Raw genomic sequence first — 22993 nt, 5'->3', positions numbered from 1 at the left:
TCAGGATATTATTGGAAATAAAATTGGAATTAGAATTATATTGGGAACCCATTTTTTTTTCAAGTACAATAAAATTAAAAGAAGAGATAAATAATGGATTTATTCTCTAAGTTTGATTACCCTTGTATCTGGGTGTAAGGTGCACACAACTACTCTTTCTTAAGCAAAATTTCTTATTTTTGAACCCTTTCCCATATCAGGACCACATTTGATCTTGTCTTAGCAAATCTCTCCATTTAAAAATATCTTTTTTCTGCCATGACGAATATTTTCAAGAGCCTTGTTTGAAGATCCTTAGAAAATTACAATGAAAATAACTTGGCAAAATGGAGCAGGCAAGGCTTGGAATAGTATTTTTGTTTTCGTAAAAACACAGGGATTAGTTTGAAATTTGTCATGATGTCATGTCCCCATTTTTGGAGGCAATTTGATTTAATTAATTAGGTTGTCCAAAATAATGAATATTTTATGAGGATGACTAATTAATTATTTTAATTAAATAAATAAGTGGTATTAAGTTAATTATTTATAAAGTTATCAAATAAATAAATATTAAAAGGTAACACTATATTTAATTAATTTAATAAAGTGACTTGAATTATAAAATATTTTTATAAAGTCACTTAATAGATAAAATAAAATAATGTTCTAGAAGTTTCTAGAGAAAGTGGAGAAAACGAAGGATGGAGCTCTTGTGAGAACACTATAAAAGAAATGGGAGAGCTTCTTTTATGCATGCTTGGAAATATCAAAGAAATTGAGGAATTTTCTAGAGATTATGTCTCAATAGTTTGAAGGACGAAATCCCTTCAAGCTGGAAATCTTGACGCCATTGAAAGATATGGTCTTGAGATTCAACATAGTAGCAATCCGAAAAAGCAGATACGAAAAAGCAGTCCAAAAAAGCGGAACCGAAAAAGCAGGTTGAAAAAGCAGGTACGAAAAAGCAGTCCAAAAAAGCAGAACCGAAAAAGCAAGCCGAAAAAGCAGATCGAAAAAAGCAAAGCAGAAGGGGCAGCATTGAAGGAAATTATTACAGCCATCTACAATCAGGTTCTTTTGCTAGTATTGCTTTTTAGGGGCAGCATTGAAGGAAATTATTACAGCCATCTACAATCAGGTTCTTTTGCTAGTATTGCTTTTTAGGGTGTTATAAGCTTTCAGCTGTAAGTGTGCATTATACCAACATTATCATTTTGTAATCCATGTAAATGCCAAAGTCTTGGCCATATTTCATGAGCATTTTATTTTTCATTGCAGTTAAGAAGATAATAGTTGCCGGTGTCATTTAAGCAATTTAATATCATTATTTATCAGCTAGTTAGTTTGCATACCAACTGTTTGTAAAAATGCCAGTTGGCTGTAGGTGTTCATTTCTCATGCTTAGATCATATATATGCACTGAATATTGTCAAAAATTAATAGCACACTCATGTTAGGTCATTGTGGAGTCCATTGTAGTCTTCTAGCACAAGATTCTCATTGATGCAAATTGAAGAAAAAGTCATTTGAAGCTAGCTGAAATACTATATCAGTCATACGTCCCTTGCTTGTGAATTGTTTGATGAAATTCCTTGAGCTTTCATCAGCATTTTTGAGAGCAGATTGGAGGAGGGTCATTACAGTGGTATCAGAGCTATAAGTCCTGCCATCCTGTGGAGGTCTTATAGGGAATTTGGAACAGCCAGATAGAGGGGAAAGTGTTTGACGAAATGTCAAAACACTAAAATCAGAGCATTTATGTTTGAGCATGTGACAGGGGCCTTATAATTTTCGCAATACCAGAGCAAGACAAAATAAAATTTCAGACCTGCAGAGCGAACAGTCTAGTTCATCCGTGCAGGTGGACATAGAATCCAGTCATATAGACACAGAGGAGGTATTCTTTGATCAAGACAGCAATATGGGTGACCGAGATGACAGGAATACAGGATTAGGCAGAGGCGGGAATGTCGGTCCAGATCAAGGAGAGGAAAGATTCTTACAGTTATTAGACACCTTGGCATAGGGACATCGATTAGCAGAGCAGAGAGCACAGAAACAGAGTCAGAGATTGGAGCTTATGATGCAGATGATGGCTCGTCAAATGGGGTTGAATGCTAATGTGGGTGGAGGAAATAATCAGAATGGTAATAATCAAGATGGGACACATAATGGAGGCGAACAAGTTGGGAACAATTTCGGTCATGCACCCTAGCAAACTAGGATAGTGAGTTCGCGGCCCATGATTTCCACATTTCCTCCTAGAGCTCCAGAGCAGCCCGTACCAGAGACCCAGATCACTAATATACAGGACCAGCTAAGGAGAGATTGGGAAGCCGGAGGTCCAGATTTTACTGTTGCAATCACCTTTAGGGAGTATATAGATGTGCGGATGAAGCATATGCCACGTGGACATGATAGGAACCAGAGCTATGAGCTACGAAAGAAAGTAGGGAAACTTCAGTTACCATATTACAATGGCTCGGGGGAGTCTACAGCAAGAGCTTGGGTTCAAAGGCTTGACACATACTTTCAAATGAACCCTATGCCTGAGGAAGAAGCTATTAAGTATGCAACAATTCACCTGGATGGTTTAGCACACGAGTGGTGGCATCATGGTATGGTCACTATGGGTCATGCACACATTACCTCATATGTGGAGTTTAAGGAGAGACTGATTGAACGTTTTGATAGGCCTAAGGATCGTACCTTCCCTATGATAGGCAGAAACTTGTATGAGGAGTTTAACAGACATGCTGATTCGATACAGGGAGACATTAGCACATCTTCAGGTAATGGTTTATCTGCATCATCTTCATAGGTAGAAGGGGTTACAGATGTTGTGCAGGTTGAGCTAGTTGCATCAGAAGGTGATATCATAGGCCCACTGGATTGTGTGATTGACACAGATAGTGATTCTAGTACAGTCGGGCTGGATGAAGTTACAACAGTTGAGGATACTGTTATGTTTGAGGATAGTACAGTTGATCAGAAAGTGAGCATTCAGGACTTTGCAGAAAGTGAGTATCAGGCACAGTCGGATGCTTCTTCACATGAGATAAAGGCTAGTAGCTCTTTACTTGGTTTGGCAAGCCAGTTGAAGACAAGGGACAAGAATATTGTCACAGACTTTATCTCATCTTGATAGGATACATGGATTGATTGAGAATCACATTTGGATGATTCAACTGCAAGAGAGACAGAAAGGAGTCACAACAAGTTCTTCTTGTGACGACTTACAACAGATTAAGGAAGGCATGGAGGCAATGAAGTTGGCTCTCCAGGATTCTGAGAGACATGTGGACGAGCGTTGTCTTGAGGTGAGTTCAGTTCAGGAGTTAGCGCATATAGCAGGGACTCAGTTTCCTTTTACAGTCGGGTCACATGTTGATGATGATATGAGTACGTCTAACATTCACACTCCGAATTCAGAGACTGTAGATAGGTTCGTGAAGTTAGTTGGTATTGTTCACATTACTCAAGTGAGAAGTTTACTTGAATTGCCAGTTGGTTTCCATTCATGGATTAGATGTTGGGATCCTTATCTTAGTACTTGGGATTATTTTGACCGGAGATATTTATCATTCTTTGGTAGTAGTATCTGTTGCACCATCATGGACTTGATTAGTAGTTTGCCAGGTGTAGTTCTCATTTATGCCAGCAGCTTGTTTGATGTTGGAATTAGTTTTTATACACCTTTGTTGGGCATTGCTCATGTATCCATTCGACCATTCTTGTTGGAATGGGTTGATGATCTCTCAGATATGACAAAGTTTACAGAAGAGTCCCAGGATTTGATTATTACAGATGACACCCAGGGGGATGTTGTGGACAATTTTGAGGACTTAGTCTCCTCAACAGTTTCCTTTGATACAGAGGTTTATGTTGATGCTTCAGTCACTCCGTTTGATGATACAAGTTCAGCAGTTGGACTGCGGAATTTGGATGGCAATATTACAGACGATGGCTATTATGAGGTTACTCCTTTGGACAGTGTACCAGGGGTAGAGTATAGGAGTTTGACCAGCCAGCACAATCATGTGTCTAGTCAGCTGAGAGTTAGTGAGCGAGACATTGCTATCGTTTGTGAGCATTTCGATGTTGTTCGTCAATTGTTAGCAGTTTATGGATGGGGTTCTCCTACAAGTAATGAGCAGGGAGGCAGTTATCTTTCTTTGACAGAGATCCACTCTTTATGGGAGGCTATCTGGATTCTGAGACAGAATTATATGCAATTGGTAGCCGACAGAGATTATCTTATGGAGTGGGGCAGTATAGCATATGACGCATTATTGGTCAAGGAAGATGAGGTGAGTGAGCTTACTTAGCAGCTTGAGGTGACTTCTGAGTTTCTTGAGAGTGCACAGTTGGCTTTCAAGGAGTCACAGTTTCATTTAGCTGAGGTGATCGTGGAGTTGGAACGACTTCAGTCTTTACCAGATTCTGTACAGTCACTGACCGTGGTGTCTGGTGATCCAAGGACGTCCATGGTCGAGGTTAATAGAGGCAATGGAGATGAGGATATATCTATCCACGACACTAGTATTGGCATAGTTGGTCCGTTTCCATTGGAGGCAGGTTCAACTGAGTTGGGCGCTGCAGCTGAGCATTGTGGTATGTTTGACTTGGAGGGCACAAAGACTAGTGATGTTGTTGTTGATTTTGCACCCTTGGCTATATCATCCTCTGACTTAGCTGATGATCAGTCACAGTTGGTTGTATCACGTCTGCAGGATGAGTCTTTGACTGGGATTGGTTCTTTTTATCAACATTATACTGCAGTGTATGTACATCAGTTAGCATTTGATCTTTGTGTTGAGGAGTTGATGGTAGACAAATTTGGTTTGGGTTCCATTTCTTGCTGTTTATCTTGTGATGTCTTTTCACCATCAGCAGTGCATGGGAGTTATGGTTATGAGACAGTGGCCGGTGATCTGCAGAGTTGTGTTGACTGCAGGAGTTGTACAGTGTGTGGATTCTCCATACTAGGTACAATTTCATTCGGGAGCGTTCACCATTGTTGCAGAGTTGGATTGTACATTTCGTATAGGCCAGTGGGATGCGTTGATGGTATTTACTGTGTTGGCAGTTTGATTTGTCCACTTTACTTGGGTTCTGATGTTCTAAGAGTTTGTGTCTCGTGGGTTTCTGATTGTGGCAGTTGTGATTTTGGAGTTTGGTTGAGCTGTAATTGTTAGTTTGATTATGGATTCCTCTTGGTTATATTGCAAAGGATATTGCAGGAGCCTGTGTTGATTGACAGTAGTATAGTTCATGACTACATTTGGGATCTAGGCGGATTGATTGGTTTATTGTTCAACCATTGCTTGGGGACAAGCAATTTCAGGAAGGGCGGACTGTCATGTCCCCATTTTTGGAGGCAATTTAATTTAATTAATTTAATTAATTAGGTTGTCCAAAATAATGAATATTTTATGAGGATGACTAATTAACTATTTTAATTAAATAAATAAGTGGTATTAAGTTAATTATTTATAAAGTTATCAAATAAATAAATATTAAAAGGTATCTTTTTAAATCAATTAATTTAATAAAGTGACTTGAATTATAAAATATTTTTATAAAGTCACTTAATAGATAAAATAAAATAATGTTCTAGAAGTTTCTAGAGAAAGTGGAGAAAACGAAGGATGGAGCTCTTGTGAGAACACTATAAAAGAAATGGGAGAGCTTCTTTTATGCATACTTGGAAATATCAAAGAAATTGGGGAATTTTCTGGAGATTATGTCTCAATAGTTTGAAGGACGGAATCCCTTCAAGCTAGAAATCTTGACACCATTGAAAGATATGGTCTTGAGATTCGACATAGTAGCAATCTGAAAAAGCAGATACGAAAAAGCAGTCCGAAAAAGCGGAACTGAAAAAGTAGGCCGAAAAAGTGGGTACGAAAAAGCAGTTCGAAAAAGCAGAACCGAAAAAGCAGGCCGAAAAAACAGTTCGAAAAAAGCAAAGCAGAAGGGACAGCATTGAAGGAAATTATTACAGCCATCTACAACTAGGTTCTTTTGTTAGTATTGCTTTTTAGGGTGTTATAAGCTTTCAGCTGTAAGTGTGCATTATACCAACATTATCATTTTGTAATCCATGTAAATGCCAAAGTCTTGGCCATATTTCATGAGCATTGTATTTTTCATTGCAATTAAGAAGATAATAGTTGCTGGTGTCATTTAAGCAATTTAATATCATTATTTATCAGCTAGTTAGTTTGCATACCAACTGTTTGTAAAAATGCCAGTTGGCTGTAGGTGTTCATTTCTCATGCTTAGATCATATATATGCACTGAATATTGTTAAAAATTAGTAGCACACTCATGTTAGGTCATTGTGTAGTCCATTGTAGTCTTCTAGCACAAGATTCTCATTGATGCAAATTGAAGAAAAAGTCATTTGAAGCTAGCTGAAATACTATATCAGTCATACGTCCCTTGCTTGTGAATTGTTTGATGGAATTCTTTGAGCTTTCATCAGCATTTTTGAGAGCAGATTGGAGGAGGGTCATTACACATGATCCATTTTTTTTGAGTGGATGTAACACTAGGCTTTTTAAGATATGTTTCTAACATATGATAATATTTCTAGAACTTTATTTTTCATTTTTTTCCATCTGCTAGATTTTTATAACTTTGCTTGAGACTCTACCAGTCTTACCTTCTGACAGAGAGTTAAAATCTCAAAACTATGTTTGCCATACTCTGACGTATCTTATCAATTTGTTTGAAAAAAAAATTGAAGTAGATTAATGAGAGCAAATGCTACTAGACTGACAAAAAAAAAGTGTATTGCAGAAGTTTGAAACAAATACATAGAAAAAAGTCTACAACTGTAGTAAATATGGAAAATATGACATCTATGAAGTGTTGCCTCAAGTGATATTGTGAAGTTATTTGATGAGTTTTAAGCACACTACAGGTGTTGTGTGGTAAGTCTCTTCGTTCTCTCCTGGTAAGTTGTAAGAGATAGTGGTTCTTGGGAAATGTTTGTAATGAAGATGATCAACATGAATCAGGGTCAGCATCGGTGCTGATAAATTAACAAAAAAGCCAAATAGAAATCAAAACACGTAAAAAATCTACAGCTTTAATACCAAACTGGAATATTTTATATGCAGGGCAGCTATGACTTGAGGATGAAATCACCAAATCCGGTTAGGAAGGTTTTCTTCATTTGAACTGGTATTTTCAGAGATTTCTAGAGAATCTTTATCCTCAAGAAATATGAGAACTCAAGTCTCACTTAGAGCAAGTAGGAAAAACTAGTAATCCTTTTTTATTCACATCTCCCTTCATTTATAACTTTTCATGGTTAAACAACTGTCAGTTTCTTTTTTTTGGCTCCATATTCACTTTAATATTTTAAAAGCATCTTAAAGTGTGCAAAAAGATCACTATTTGACCCCTTGAGCCTAACACCTCATTTTTTCACAACTTATGTCACTTTTTGAAATAATTAAAACATGCTATCAGTTCAAAGTTTAAACATATAAAAAGTAACTTTTGATGCCAGTCAGCTTATGAAAAAATGTGTGATAAATTAGACTAAATTTATTTCGGACTGATGTGATTCTTACAATTTGCAGATTAGAATATAATATTTTCTTCTTTCTTGGATGTAGAATATTTTCAGAATTTAATCTTTTAATAAGTATGAATGCCAATAATGATAAAGTATTGATAAGGTGCTGAGATACTTTTTTTTTCAAGTCTGAAATTGCTATCCAAAGGGAGAGAGCATTTATCAATTTCAATGATTATCCCTTGGATCCAGTCATCATATATATTCATATCAAAAGGCTTGTGTTAGCTGGTCATGACAGTTCATATCATGTCTCTTCATAAAGAGGCACGAAGGTCTATTAAGACTTCAAAAGTCCTGACCTAATTACATCTCTTGTTTAATTAACACATTCTTAATATAACCTTCGATCTGCATGGATCATTTTACTCAATCCAATTCAATAATTACTAGATCAATATTTTCAAGGATTCATTGATTGATCTCCAAGAGATTTATGATTTAATTGCAGATAATTTCATGCTTAGATGTGGTGGATAGCTTCAGTTGGATACAAGGATTCTATTTGATTTTCACTATCTGAAATCAACACTCCCTCTTAGCTAGGGAAGATACTAAGTATGAACTAGTTTAGATATCACCTAATCACGTGATATCAAGGAGTATACTGAACGTCAAGTCACATGATTTTCGTATATCCTAGTTATGGTGTGTGCATTGACATCACGTCGCATGATGTCTACCATGACATATCATGGCATGGCATAATATCCACCATGATTATCTCATAAAAAGCATATTGATACACAACCAATATCAAGTTAGCATGATATCTATCAATAAGTCCATGAGATATTAACTATCAAGACATTTCCATGAATATCAAGTCAGCATGATATTCATCATGATAGTGAACATTGTAAATTCGTCACCTTACAATGTTGAATACAAGTGTATATTATTTGAAAGATTTTCACCTTTTGATAATGTACACAGGGGGCCCATAAAGTCATGTCAATAAAAGATTTTACATTGGGTCACCACGGATTCTCTTACGTGGTGTTGTCATGGTGTCACACACATGACATCCACCATGAATTATATCAGAGGGTGGATCCATCATAAATCCTCTCATCGGGTGGAACAAGGGTTTCCCTTTAAGCTTCTCTCTCACAAAGAAGAATCCAATGAAGTACATTTCAAGAAATCACTGATACTAAGACTCCTTTTTAGCAAGGGCTTCATTCTTCACAACTCCAAGCCAGTCTCAAATGCACAAACTTTACTTTGGTATGAGACTTAGTGAAATTATCACCTGTTCATTCCTTGTCTAGAAATCAGCTCCATGGTCAACTCCCTCTGAATCACTATGATCAAAGATCCACTCAGTAGAGTTTCTAGCAACTTTATCTGTTCTGATCATGACATTATTTGTAGGAGTAAATGTACTTCTCTGATTTCATAACATGAGTGGATGTAATAAACAACGGATTTATCCCCAGGCTTGGTAACACCAATATTTATGATAATATGGCTTCTATCTGAAGCTCCAAAGACATGCATCAACCTTCTTGTCCAAGGTTGCCTTAGACCTTTTCTAAATGTGATATCAACCTTATGACATAGTCATCCAAGGTAGATTGTCTGACTCTTTGCGAATCTGATGTCCATTTTCAATTCAGTTTCATAACTTTAAGCATCAAGTTTTCTTTTCCTTGAGTGCAATTTCTTGTGCTTCTTGATCTGTCCCCAATGTTATAGCATGAGCTAATGAGCATTATTCAAGGGTATGAAATGCTCATCTCTTATGTTGATACATCTGGGTCACATGACTCTAGTAATATTCTTTTCTTTGCTACCTTCCTATTTCAAGGCACCAAGAATGACACAACCATGTATTGTATATCTACTATCCGCTCCTCCTTTATTGCTACATTTTCCTTGTCACTAGAGAAGTCATCTAAACATGATCTTCTCCCTCTAAAGATCAAGTTCTGGCATTGATATTATCCTTAGTACTGGCCACGACATTTCAGTGTGATAACCGGTATAATCTGATCATAATCCTGTTCCTGTCTCCTCATTAGTTGAGACTGGCCCGAGCACATGGACAATGGTCCATTCAAGTATGAATCAAGATATCCACCATCAACTCTCATTTTAAGATCCTTTATTTATGTTCAAAAAGGTTCCAATAGCTCCAGAGCAGTATTTATATTCTGCTGAATACTGAACACATCCCGCAATAATTGAGTTCTCTGAAGCCTGTCAATATCTGCTCGAGTGCTTGCCAGTAGTATATTGAGAATGAAGATCGTAGCTGACTGCAGTTTCCCAATTGTACAAGCATCTCATCTGTCAACAATTGTCCTTAAGGATGGAGGTACTCCAAGTGCACGAGAGCCTTCTGAATTCCTGACATATATACATGAATTAGAATCATTAACCTCTGTTGAATGCTGCAGACCTTTTCTGACTTTGAATGGTATTTAAAGTATATCAATTTCTTCTCCATGTATCTCAACACATTAGCACGCTATATGAGTAGATAATCATTTGTATCATGTTGATAAAAAAAGGTTCAACCTCCATAGGCAAAGGGAGCTCCCCGTTACAACATGAACTTCCTTAGATCCTCAAATAATATGCTAGCTGTGAGATCAAAACTGAGGAAAAAAGTCTACTAGACTCCTGTTTGCATCGATGGTAATTTTACATGATTTGATGATTCCATCTCTCCTCTGAATAATCTAAGATGATATTCTTGAATGCTTTTAACAAGTGTGAAGAAATATTCTCATAAGAAAAATGTTTTGTTCTGGAGTGAAACATGAACATATGCCAGTAATCATGTCCTTCAAACAACATACAGAAGTAAATCATCCAGATGTTTCATTAACCAGCATGCTGTGTTGCTGTTGTCATTGCTCGGTTAGCATCATCCATAAGGTCCAGGATGAGACTTTCCCTCTCGATCATCAGCATTGTCGAGGACCTTACTCCACTCCAGCGTATCAATGTCATGAGCAAAAATAACGTTGACGAAGTCTCCAGCACCAATATGACCTAAATCACTCAGTTGACTCCCCCCACATGCTCAACAATATTCTTTCCTTGACCAAAACATTTTCAGGGATGGGCTTCTCCCCATTGGTCTCCACCTTCTCCCAAATGTTTGTGTCCAGGTCAAATCTGTGGACAGAGTTCACGTTTGCTGCCGTAGCCGAACACAGCCCAAACCTTGTTATCAGTGAATGCAAGTCCTCCTCCTCCCATGGAGGCCAATTTGCTGCAATATGAAAACTCGCTTTCCTCTACTCTTCTCTCGAACACAACTCTGTGTTTCACATAGATTCTAATCATATCATCTTTTTCAATCAGATGCACTTCTTAAATCAAAGTCACAGCCCATTCATTAAACATGGAAATCGCAGATGCGCTTTGAAAGGTCATGACAATTTTATCCTTTGGTAGCAAAAGCCAATGTCTGGATAATACGGGGAAGATGGAGCGCCACTTGAGAGTGAGCTGGACTACAGGTAAGTAGGCTGCGCATGTCAAAGAAACCACTATATCCAATATGAGTAAACATATGTGCCTACAGAGCTGATGGTAAAGCCTGTCATAAAGGACACCACCACATGCAGGGAATTAATGGTTGCAGGCACTAGGTGGCTAAACAATTTTTCAAATCTTTTTCCAATTTTTCTCCAAACAATAATTGTCTGAAGTTTCTAGCAGAGACACTCTAATTCATGATGCTTTCTCTCTTCCAACTTTTCATGAGAAGTGATTCTAAGGAGAAGAGTCCTTCAACTGGTATCATTAAATTTAGAATTTTGCTATCGTTCAGATAACATTCCAGATTCAAGTTAAAGAATTGAATCTCATGAATGGATCGATGCTGCATGTGCTCTTTCATGAGGAACATGTTCTACAATGGAGAGCAACTGAGGTTGTTGCCACCCCAGCCATATAGGTAGGGCAATAACCATTGAATTGTCAATCCTGCCCATCATATGACAAGAACACAAACACAGGTGCTACGATGGTATGGGAATAACTAATATAAGATAAGCCTTCGAACATGATGGGAAGAGTGTTGCCAGGCACAAAGCTGTGAAGATATCTTCGTTAAAATCTTTTCCAGTCACATTGTTCGTAGAAAATTTTGTTAAAAAATTCTGGGCCACATCCTCTTCCCTAGTATGATTGAAGGAACCTTCAGAAGCCTGAACAACTCACCGTAAGTGCATCACCATCCTCCGGTGGCCACATAACCACTTTGCACTTTTCCACGCTAAATTGCACATACAAACTTAACACAATTTGAATAGAGCATCATAATTATTGGATGACTCAAACAGCAAATTCGCATCAGCACCAGCAGAAAGATAAGGTGTTTGAAATAAAAGGCTACATCCATTCACTGCAAATATGTATTCCTACTTTTCTCTGAACTGTAGCTCTGACACCATGTTAAATTGGACTAAATTTATTTCAGACTGATGTTATTCTTACAATTTGCAGACTAGAATATACTAATTTCTTCTTTCTTGGATGTAGAATATATTCAGAATTTAATCTTTTAATAAGTATGAATGCCAATAATGATAAAGTATTGATAAGGTGCTGAGATACTTTTTTTTTTTTCAAGTATGAAATTGCTGATCCAAAGGGAGAGAACATTTTAATTTATCAGTTTCAAGGATTATCCCTTGGATTCTATCATAATATATATTCATATCAAAGGGCTTGTTAAAGCCGGTCATGACTGTTCATATCATGTCTCTTTATGAAGAGACACTAAGGTCTATTAAGACTCTTCAAAAGTCCTGACCTAATTGAGCATGTCTTGTTTAATTAACACATTCTTAATATAACTGTTGATCTGCATGGATCATTTACTTGATCCAATTCAATAATTACTAGATCAATATTTGCAAGGATTTATTGATTGATCTCCAAGAGATATTAAGAACTGGTCTCACATAATTTCATGCTTATATGTGATGGATAGTTTCAGTTGGATACAAGGATTGTATCTGACCGATGCTATCTTAAATCGACAATGTGAAATAAAGTAATGACCAAATAATTGCTTATGCGCCAGAAGAAGAAATTTGAAATTGAGTGTCAACTCGGTGGTCATGTGTTCAATTTTCAACATGTATATCATTTATTTTTAAAAGCATAGCTCAATTTAGAATGAAATATGGTACTTGGGAGTTCATTTGTCTTGGTGATACTCTAGGTTGAGTGATCTTAATTTTAGAGTTCTTACTAGTGTCGGAGGATGAAGCTATTTGGGAGAAGGCTTGTTGCATACCTAAGAGTTTCAAATTATTAGTTTTATGCTTGTAGGATGTTTTGGGGTTGTTGCATACCTAAGAGCTTCAAATTATTAGTTTTATGCTTGTAGGATGTTTTAACCCCACTTCATAGTTCAATCATTACTAACCTAGATTCGAGTACCCAGTATTAATGAAGGGTCAAATCGTTGGAGGATTTTCTTTCCCATTTAGTGCAAAATGAATGAAAACCCTATTATTATTTCTCAATGCAATAAGAGAGCTACCATTGAGTGAGAACTCTCGCCGCCTTGCATATTTATAGGTACAATTCAGTTTGAGTGAGCACATGCTTCATATTTTACTCATATTTCTTTGCTCTTTAAGTTTGCAATTTTCTATTATTTGCTCAAGGTTTAGAAACATGGCACAATCAAAGTGTAATAGAGAATGGCTAACGAGTAGACTTTAAAATGTTACATGGATTTCATGGAACTGTAAATGAAAATTTGTCAAGTTGCCACAATTTTTCATTCCAAGTGATGATTGAGTTACTATGCTGAAAAGTGCAATCCCTCGCAATGTTTTAATTATAATAGTTTCTTTTCATTTTACTGTTTGGATTTTCTTTTGGGATGACAATGACAGGGTATGCAGTCATGATCATGCAGTTATATAGCCATCAAATGTTTTCATGATTTTGTTTCTTTGGGCCCATAATCAATGGGTGTGAAATTTGTATATTGCTCATTTTCTTCCTCACCAATGAGATAAAATGCAATACAGGTTCCTTTTCGGGTTCCACTTGAAATAAATATTGTGCTGGTTGGATTCAACGGTGATGGTGGCTTTAGGTACTCTTTGGATGCTCGTAAGCTGGAGGAATTTATGAAACGGAGCTTTCCATCACACCATCCTGCATGTTTGGAAACTGCTTTACCGTTGGACATTGAGCATGACCTTCATTATAATGTTATTCCTGTATGATTCTCTCTTTGTCATATCGACTTACAGTTGCACATGTTTAAACCTCTGTCTTGCTGACAAATGTTAGAATTGGAATAATGACTTTAAAACTTCAGTTAATTTTCTTATGAGATTTTTAAAAAAAATTGGTTGACTTGTCTAGCATTTACCCATTTGAGATAATTCTTTATTTGGTTAATAGATCATATTTTAGTTTTAGATGCTTTATTTTTCATTGTTTTTTCCTTTAGAACTTTTGATTAGCTATTATAAGTTACTATTTTTTAGATCCCATTAATATACTTTGGTCATTTGTAGGTATTAGTAGGATTTCTCTGTTTTATTCTTTCTACAGCTATGGCATGTTTTAAAACTCAACCTATGTTCTTTAGTAGATATTGCATATAAACCCTCAGCAATTTTTCTGTTTTCCATGAAAGTAAGATAATGTTTCTGGGTGCACCACACAAAATACAAGGAAATAGAGGTAAATGATGTAAACTGGTGCATTGATTGTTAAATTAGAAAGAAGCAAATAACAAATCAGTACAATGCTTGTTGACACCTGTGATAGTTAGAACTTCATTTGCACAATGAGAGTCCATGCCTTTGTTGAGTAGTATGAAATTAAGAACTTTTGCCATTGCTCTAGAAGATAATTAATAAGCTTTATGTTTATGTCTAGGACTTGCTATCAAAGCTGTTCATCTTGAGTTGTAGCATTTGATCTGCAGAAAACTGTGCTTGTCAAAGTAGGAACCTTATTTGCACAACAAGAGTCCAAGCTTCTCATGTACATTTTGAAATTGAGAAGTCTTCTTTGCTTTGCCCCTGAAGAGGATTATGAAGCTTCATGTTTATGCCCCAGAGTTGCTATCAGAGTTATCCATCTCGAGTTTGTTATGGTAAATCAAAGTTGTATTAAACAGAGGAGACAGAAGCTCCTTATATAGATTTTCGAAGACCCTGTTTCTAGAAGAAACAATTGCGAACTATTAAGATGAATAAGATGACCATTTAGGAAACATTATGTTTAATTAATTCACTCCCTTAATGGTCATCATTGTAGTCACCCTATATAAGACAATCTGCAGGTCTTTTGGTCACAAATGCATTGAAGGGTGCACCCCTTCTGGTCATAGATGCATAGAGAAGGCTGCCCCTATCCCATTAGAATGCTTTGCAAAGTGAGCTTGCTAATGAAATCCTCGATTTTGCAAAACTTTTGTAGATGACCAAGATAATCAAAATCTATCCAACTTGTTGTTGGGTAACAAAGCTATCCCTCAAGACCAGTTGCTGAAACCAAAAAACCCTTGAAGCCACAATTTTGTGGAAAATTCGACAAAATATCCAGATATGTTTTCAGATGTTTGCCCGAGCAACTTTAGGTTGTTAGACTGGGGTTGCCATTGCACCAAAAGACCGATCTTTCAATGCTCGATACAACCACTCAACTTATAATACACATGAGGCGGTTAAGCCCTTGTCATGAATCCCGAGGGGAGCGGTGAACAAATTTCTCACAATCTCCCCCTCAGTGTTACCTGAGGGTCTAAGGATTTGAACTTGTGACCAAGCTCTGATACTGCTTATTAGAGTGGGGTTGTTGTTGCACCTAAAGACCGATCTTTCAATGTGCGATACAACCTCTCAACTTATAGTACACAGGAGGCGGTTAAGCCCTTGTCATGAATCCGGAGGGGAGCGTTGAACAAATTTCTAACATAGTCGTGTTAAAGTTGTAGCTTTAGTCGGATTGATTCGATCCGATATACATTATTGTTATTTGTAAATTATCAATTCTTATATATACGTATCCATGTTAAATAATCTATATTATTGTATATATTATATAGTATATAATATATATATATATATATATATATATATATTGTTATATTATATATATATATATATATATATATATATATATATATATTGTTATACATATTATTATTTATGTTAATATAATATTATTAAGTGATGATTACACCATAGAGACATGTCTCTTCTCATATTTATATGAGATCCAAATCTGCATTTGGAATATATCAATAGCAATGGCAATATTAGTACATTTGCAGAAAACGATCCATGTTACTTAATATGGTATCGGAGCTCTAGGTTGCAAATGTAGAAAAGGAGAAAATCATAGAAGTTATTAACATTTTCAATAATTATTCCAAAGTGCATTGTATTGTATGGTGTGAAGTCTGCCCACATGCTTGACAAAATTTTATCACATTAATGGCATCAACAACGAAGGAGGTCAACAGGCAAAGGGATCACTGTGACCTTCCCACGTATGGATTACCATGAGAGAACATAGAATCTTAGGAGGACAATGTCTCAAATTTTGGCGAAAGAACTCTGAAACAAGTCCCACTTGGATGTGGTGATGGCAAAGATTGCATGGGGTCCATGTTTTCTTTCTCACTGTAAATCAATACATGGAACACACAATTTTGAGATCAATTGAAGTAGTAAATTTTATGATCGATTGTAGGAGTAGTCGATTCTGAGATCTACTTAGGGGCAACCAATATTGGAATTGGATGAGAAATTTAGCGAATTTTTATAGTTATATTAAAGAATTTCGGAGTTTGATTCCAAGCCCAACAAATGTTGATTGCGCTAAATTCTTTGTAGAATTCAAATCGCAGTAATAGTTCCTGTGCTCTTTGGAGAATTGAAGGGTAACCTCATCTGGTTAAGGAAAATATAACTATTCGCCCATTTCATATGTTCCCCCTTGGTTGTTGGGTGGGCCAAAAAGGGTCGACCTTGTTTAACATGTTTTTGGTCTGTGCTTGTTAGTGGGTGGATTTGGCAAAGATACTTTTAAGGCCGCCTGCTACAAAGACTTGCTAATAAATATGGGATGAGCCATTAAAAAGTTGTAGCTTATTTGATATGTACCTTTTCCATTTCTGTATATTTCCTATACGCTTGATCCTCTTTCAATCTCATTGTTTCCAGGCTTGTACTTCACGTCATATGTGGTGATGGAGTAGTCATTTTTTGACCTTTATTCCTTGATGTTGTTTCTTTCTTAGACTTTACTAGATTGAATATCGAGATCCACAAGAATGAGTGTGGAGTAAATACAACCACTGTGGAGTGTAGTTAAGGCCTGCAAAGACAACATGGAGATAGAAATGAGGTCAAAGGAAAGTTTATCCTATTAGCAAGCAAGGAGTTCTGACATACACGGACTGATTAAGGGTTTCGGGTGTCGAGCCCATTAAGGTAAAATGAATATGTGCAATATTTTTTAAGATTCTTTTATATATTATTTAACCTCCTTACTTTTATATTAATATGTTAAATTTTAAATAAAGATGGATTTATATGTGATTATAATATATTTGTGTATATAGAATATGTTTATGGAAATAAATTATGATAAATATATTAATAACTATATTGAATAGTGCAATAGAACTTCTATTTTTCTTATAATTAAAATACAACAATAGTGAGAATAATAATTAAAAGTGGTTTTTATTATAAGAGTAATTTGCCTTGATCTTTTATCCTGAGAGTATTCTTGCAGGAAAAGTGAGATTGATTGAGATTCAAAGGGAGCCTAACATTTCATTAGAGGCAACCTTGAAAGAGAGGGAGTATCGAAAGAAAGAAATGAACTTGGTTTGTAGGCCAACAATCCCTTTAGAATAAGCGAGCTGTGCAGGAATTTTTTTTCTTCTAATTGCCAACTCCAAAGTCCCAAGCATTGTGTTCTATGATACATCATTTGACACTCATTATTAGAGAAATGGGAGTATAGATCATGGTTATGGGCCCACAAGATAAGATAATCTTTTTTTCATAAGTATTGTGCTAAAGTTCGCGGCAAAAGAAACATCAAGTCCCCAATAGTGGATAATCGGATTGAGAGCTTGAGTCTCATGCTATGCTAGCATGAACCTACAACAATAGTTTGTGTTCAAAATCCACATAAATTTCACCACCTATATTGTGTCCTTTCACAGAACAGCTCTATATTGTCTCGATAAGATCTTCATTGCATGGAGATTGACTGGGAAGATAGACTCAATCTAAAAGAAGAAATAGTCAAGGGAAATTTTGATGGAAATTTCCTTTCACATGGTTTGGTTTCCTGTATAATAGTGCACTTTGTTCCTAGTGTGGTGAGATTCGATTTCTGATCTTGAATCTTAGTCAGGAGAAAGTAAACATTATTAGTATTCTTATGAAGATTGTTGGCATCCTATAGATACAGATGAAATTAGTATTAAGCAAGAAAACATTGGTACGAATTGCGACTGATTAAAATCTTTACTGGAGGTCATTGATCAAAAGCATTCGGTAAAGAGAATGCATATCATTCAACAAAGAGAATTCATCAAGAGGAGCAAGCCATGGGATGACTGATGAATATTACAACATATCAAGAAATTAGTTTTTCAGATATATATATATATGTGTGTGTGTGTGTGTCTATATATATATATATATATACTATAAGAAATGTCATTCTGAATTGGGTGGTATTTTTGCTTTTATAATTGTTATACACCTAAGAGACCTCAAGCCCATAAAGATGAGTGTCGTTATATATAATATATTTTCCCAGGGAATTCATCTTTTAATGTAGCACACATTCATGTACAAACTATCAATTCATGGGGCACAATATTAAGTTGAAAATTAATAATATTATATGATGGGCAAGCTAGCGGATATACATCAATAAGATCTTACCTATGACTACCGAATTCTGATTACATCTTGGAATTGACTAATTCCTCTACACGGCTTTAGGAAATTTTTTTCTTAAAGAAAACATGGAACAGATATTAAAGCTTTTAGAAGTGATTAAATCTAAATATAGTCCTATGAAACAATGCAACAATTCAAAGATGGAATGAGGAGGATAGAAAATTGAGCAGTGTTTGTCTACTCTAGCCAACTTTAGAATGAATTCTAAAAACAATGGAATAAGTGGGAATTTTACATTGTTGGGGAAATAATTACCAATGTGTCATTCCTACTCAAACCATCTTTAGGGAGATGTAAGAGAAGGGACATCGTCAGAGTTTCAAATTTGAATCATCTCTTGGACAACTTGTATTAATGATTGTGTATAGATAAGTAATTACTATTCTTAAGTATTACATTTATCTATTCATTATAGTCTTTCTATCATTTGCAATTTCATATGTGTTACATGAGTTATTTTTTCCTTTGCCTCTAAAGTTGATCTTGCAAGAAAAGAAGAATAACACATTAGGTAGCTTATGACTGTAGCTTCAAATAAGTTGTGATCAGGTTGGATAAAGTAAGGCTCTTGAAGCAAATATCTTTGATATTATGAGTATCCTTCTATATTAAGAGGGAGTATGACACTTCTTCGAAGGCAACGCAGGAGCTTAGAAGATTGATACTCAGAGGGAGTCTAGAGATACATGTGTGTGACTGCATGATTTTGATGGGCCTACTCTTGAGTGCATCATGAGGAAGTATTGACTTATCACTAGACAATCAGAAGATTGATATGAGATTTAGAGTGAGCTTGACACGAATCCTTGGGGGAAGAGAGCCTCTAAGGGAGTAACTACTAGACTTGACTTCTCGTGATCATTGTTCAGAAAGAGAATTATGAGGTGCAATCCTTAGTAAATGATATCTTCTTTATGAGGAGAAGTTCTAAGTGAAATTCCTTGTAATGCATTCTTTTGTATGAGAGAGAATTGAGGTGAAAGCGTGTGTACCACCCTCCACCCTCTAACTTGGTTCATGGTGGTTACTATTTCGTATATGATATGTAATGAAAGATGTCGATCTTTCATGTGTGTAAGGTCACTATTGTAAGGTGACGACCTTATCAATAGTTTGATCTATCTCTTAGATACACTACATTAACTTGTAGCACCTAAATGTGTTGGATGTCTAGGAACAAGTGTTATCATGGTTTTTTGGGTCGGATTTTGCCGAAGACTATGATAACCAACTTATCATGGTTCTTTGAGCCAGATTTTGCCAGACACCATGATAACCAACTCATCATGGTTCTTTGGGCTGGGTTTTGCCGGACACCATGATAACCAACTTGTTATGGTTCCTTGGGCCGGATCTTGCTGGACACCACGACATAGTTACTATTATAGACCACACTTAAGGTGGTGTTTAAGCTTATATTAAAGTTACGGAAATTGTTTCAATTGTGTGTTATGAAAGGTGAGAAATTTAGCCTCATAGTGAATTGAATATCATATTAAGACAATATCTCTTCATATACTTGAGAGCATAATTTTTGCTCTACAAGTCCTCCCTAGCTAAGAGGGAGTGTTAAAGTTGTAGCTTCAGTCGGATTGATTCGATCTGATATACATTATTGTTATTGGTAAATCATCATTTCCTATATATACTAATCCATGTTAAATAATATATATATATATTATATTATAGTATATATTATGTATATTATATATATTGTTATATATGGTAATATAATATTATTAAGTGATGATTACACCATAGAGATGTCTCTTCACAAATCTGCATTTTGAATATGTCAATAACAATAGCAATATTTTTACATTTGCACAAAACGATCCATGTTACTCAATAATGTGGTACCCAAAACAAATTGCAAGAAACCAAGTATTTTTGCGGGTAAAATCACGAAAACCCTCCAATGATTTTTTTTGGAAAAATAATAAACCTTGAGACTAGTAGCACTATTCATAAATTCCAAAAATGATTTTTGAGGGTAAAATGAAAAAGCTAAACATGATTTTTGAGGAGAAAAATCGATCAAAACCCAAAAACTAAAACATTTGTGAGTAGCTGGTACAAAATTTGAGACACAAATTAGCATATAAAACTTTGTTTTAGGGAAAATTATAAAACTCTTCCACTAAAACATTTGTGAGTAGCTGGTAAAAAATCTGAGACAGAGATTAGCATATAAGACTTCGGTTTTAGGGAAAATGATAAAACCTGTGTTCCACAGGGATAAAACTTCAGTTTTAGGGAAAATGATAAAACTTGTGTTCCACGGGGACACGTCCCCTATGGTTTTGGTTCGAAATGGGGACGGATTTTGGCCGTCCCCTAAGTTGTCCCCTTTTTGGCAAATTCGGAAACGTCCCCGAAACGGCCAATTTTTTTGGGTAGGAAACTTGGGGACGGCCAGCAGTATTGGGGATAGTTTTGCCGTCCCCTATCTGTCCCCGAACTGCTAGCCGTCCCCTTTTTTCCAGATTATCTAATAAAGGCAAAACACCCCCAAAAAATCATTTTTTTCTAAGTTTTACTGTTTGCGCGACCCCTAGTTGTCTTAAAGACATAATAAAAATATGCAACCCATATTTGGTCCATTAAAATACTAACTCTTCTAATCATTTTTACATTTGACATACTTGCTAAGAGGAAGAAAAAACATAAGAGCAGTAGCAATAGTTTGGAAAGATTGCGTTTAGTATTTATGAACTATTTTAGTTGGACTTCTCTTTATTTCATTCTGATTTCAGCATGATACTTGGACCCTTTAGGCATTTTGAATTTTGCTATATATGTATGTGATATTGTTATAATGGAAGTACTTAGTATTTGCCATTTGATAATATTCTATGTATTGATCTTCTAAGATGTCTATGGTGAATGATTTATCAATGTTATGATGTGCATATTTGAATTTTGTCTCTATATATAAAAAAATCCCCTATGTTTTTAGTTGCTGTGCCCTAAGGTCCCGTCCCCTAAATATTGGCTTCGACCCGTACTCGTACCAAAAACACATTCCTGTCCCCTAAAACGTCCCCGTCCCGGAAACTCCGTGGAACATAGGATAAAACTCTTATACAAAATAACTTTTGAAGCAAAAAATCACACAGAACTCGCAATAAATTTCAACTCTTAAGATTTTTAAGGAAAAAATTATGGAAACCCATTATAATTTTTGAGGACAAAATTATTAAAACTCAACACAATTCTTTAGTGAGAAAAATTATTAGAATTCAAATATAATTTTTAGGAACAAAAATTAGAAAATCCATCCCCATGAATGTTTGTGGAAAAAAGTCAGAAAACCCATCAACACAATTTTTTGGAAAAGAAGTTAGAAAACCCATCACTATGATTTTTTTGTGGAAAAACATCAGAGAACCCGCTACCATGATTTTTTGTGGAAAATAATTAGAAATCCTGCCATCATGATTTCCAAGACAAAATCATGCGAAACCTTTGCATTGCAAGAAATAGGGCACAATTGTGGCAAACAAAACCACCCATTACAAAAGCCTTTACATAGGTAAAGCCAGAGTTTGCATGGTAAAATACTCTAGAATGGGAGAAGAGAAGAAGGCATCCAAGAACATCAACACAGATCAAAGTATCTACAGCAGCTGGAAGGTATCAATGAAATACCCTAACCAGGTATTTTTCCTATTTTTTTCTCAAGAACGCAATACAAAAATTTAACAACAGATTTGCATGCGAACGTTTCCAATTCATTTATCAAATATTACTATGCAGCTGAAAATATTTGTATTCTGAAAATAATATTGCTTTACAATCCCTTAGCAAAACAATGCAATAATCAATCTTAAACACAGAAATGCAGTGAGATTGGTAATAAGAAAAGAAAGATTTAAGTGCAAGTGTGATACCCATGTGATATCTCCAATAAGACAATGGGTTTCCATCCACTGCATCTGAGCTTGAGGGTTTCTATCCTGAAACTGACTAAAAGCTGCAGTGGTTCAAAACTCTCTAAGAGAAAAAGGAAATCCAAAATCATAAACCAAGTATGCTACAAATGAGCCCTCTTTCTTCTTTTATGCCGAACCTGGTGACTCTTCACATTCCTTTCTCTATATATCCCATTTCCCACTTAAGAAAATAAAGTGTTCAGAAAATAATAAAGTGACATTAATAATATGAACTTATGTTTTAAAGTCACCTTATAAATAAACCATTCAACTCTTCAGGCATTAAAATCCTTGATCAGATGGACTTGGATGAGCATGTGTGATAGCTCGTTGGAAAGATCTCAACGAGATGCTCCGAGTCCAACACTGATATGTCAAGAATGCTGAGCCTGCTGATTCCTAAAAATTGCGTGTGTTTGGAAATCCCATTGAAACAGCCTCGATTGGCCGGCAACTATTACTGCTTAGGCCAAAACTCAATCTAATCCTTGAGAAAACTCGGTTAGCCCACAAGACCAAGGCAAAACAGGCTAGTG

General features: G+C 35.8%; 1 protein-coding gene across 1 annotated transcript in view; it reads left to right on the top strand.

Annotated features, from left to right (window-relative positions):
* LOC149547559 (uncharacterized) overlaps positions 1-22993 on the top strand; it is a 213696-nt gene that overhangs the window by 6068 nt on the left and 184635 nt on the right. Inside the window, exon 2 of the mRNA XM_089791709.1 lies at positions 13594-13788. Coding sequence (XP_089647835.1) covers positions 13594-13788 — 195 coding nt within the window. The remainder of the gene's footprint in view (positions 1-13593; positions 13789-22993) is intronic.

Source organism: Cupressus sempervirens, chromosome 7 (genome assembly GCF_028749045.1).
Source record: "Cupressus sempervirens isolate cs-2001-9-10 chromosome 7, ASM2874904v1, whole genome shotgun sequence".
Classification (NCBI taxonomy): domain Eukaryota; kingdom Viridiplantae; phylum Streptophyta; class Pinopsida; order Cupressales; family Cupressaceae; genus Cupressus; species Cupressus sempervirens.
The sequence above is the reverse complement of the archived record's forward strand: the minus strand, read 5'-3'. Positions and strand labels throughout refer to the sequence as shown.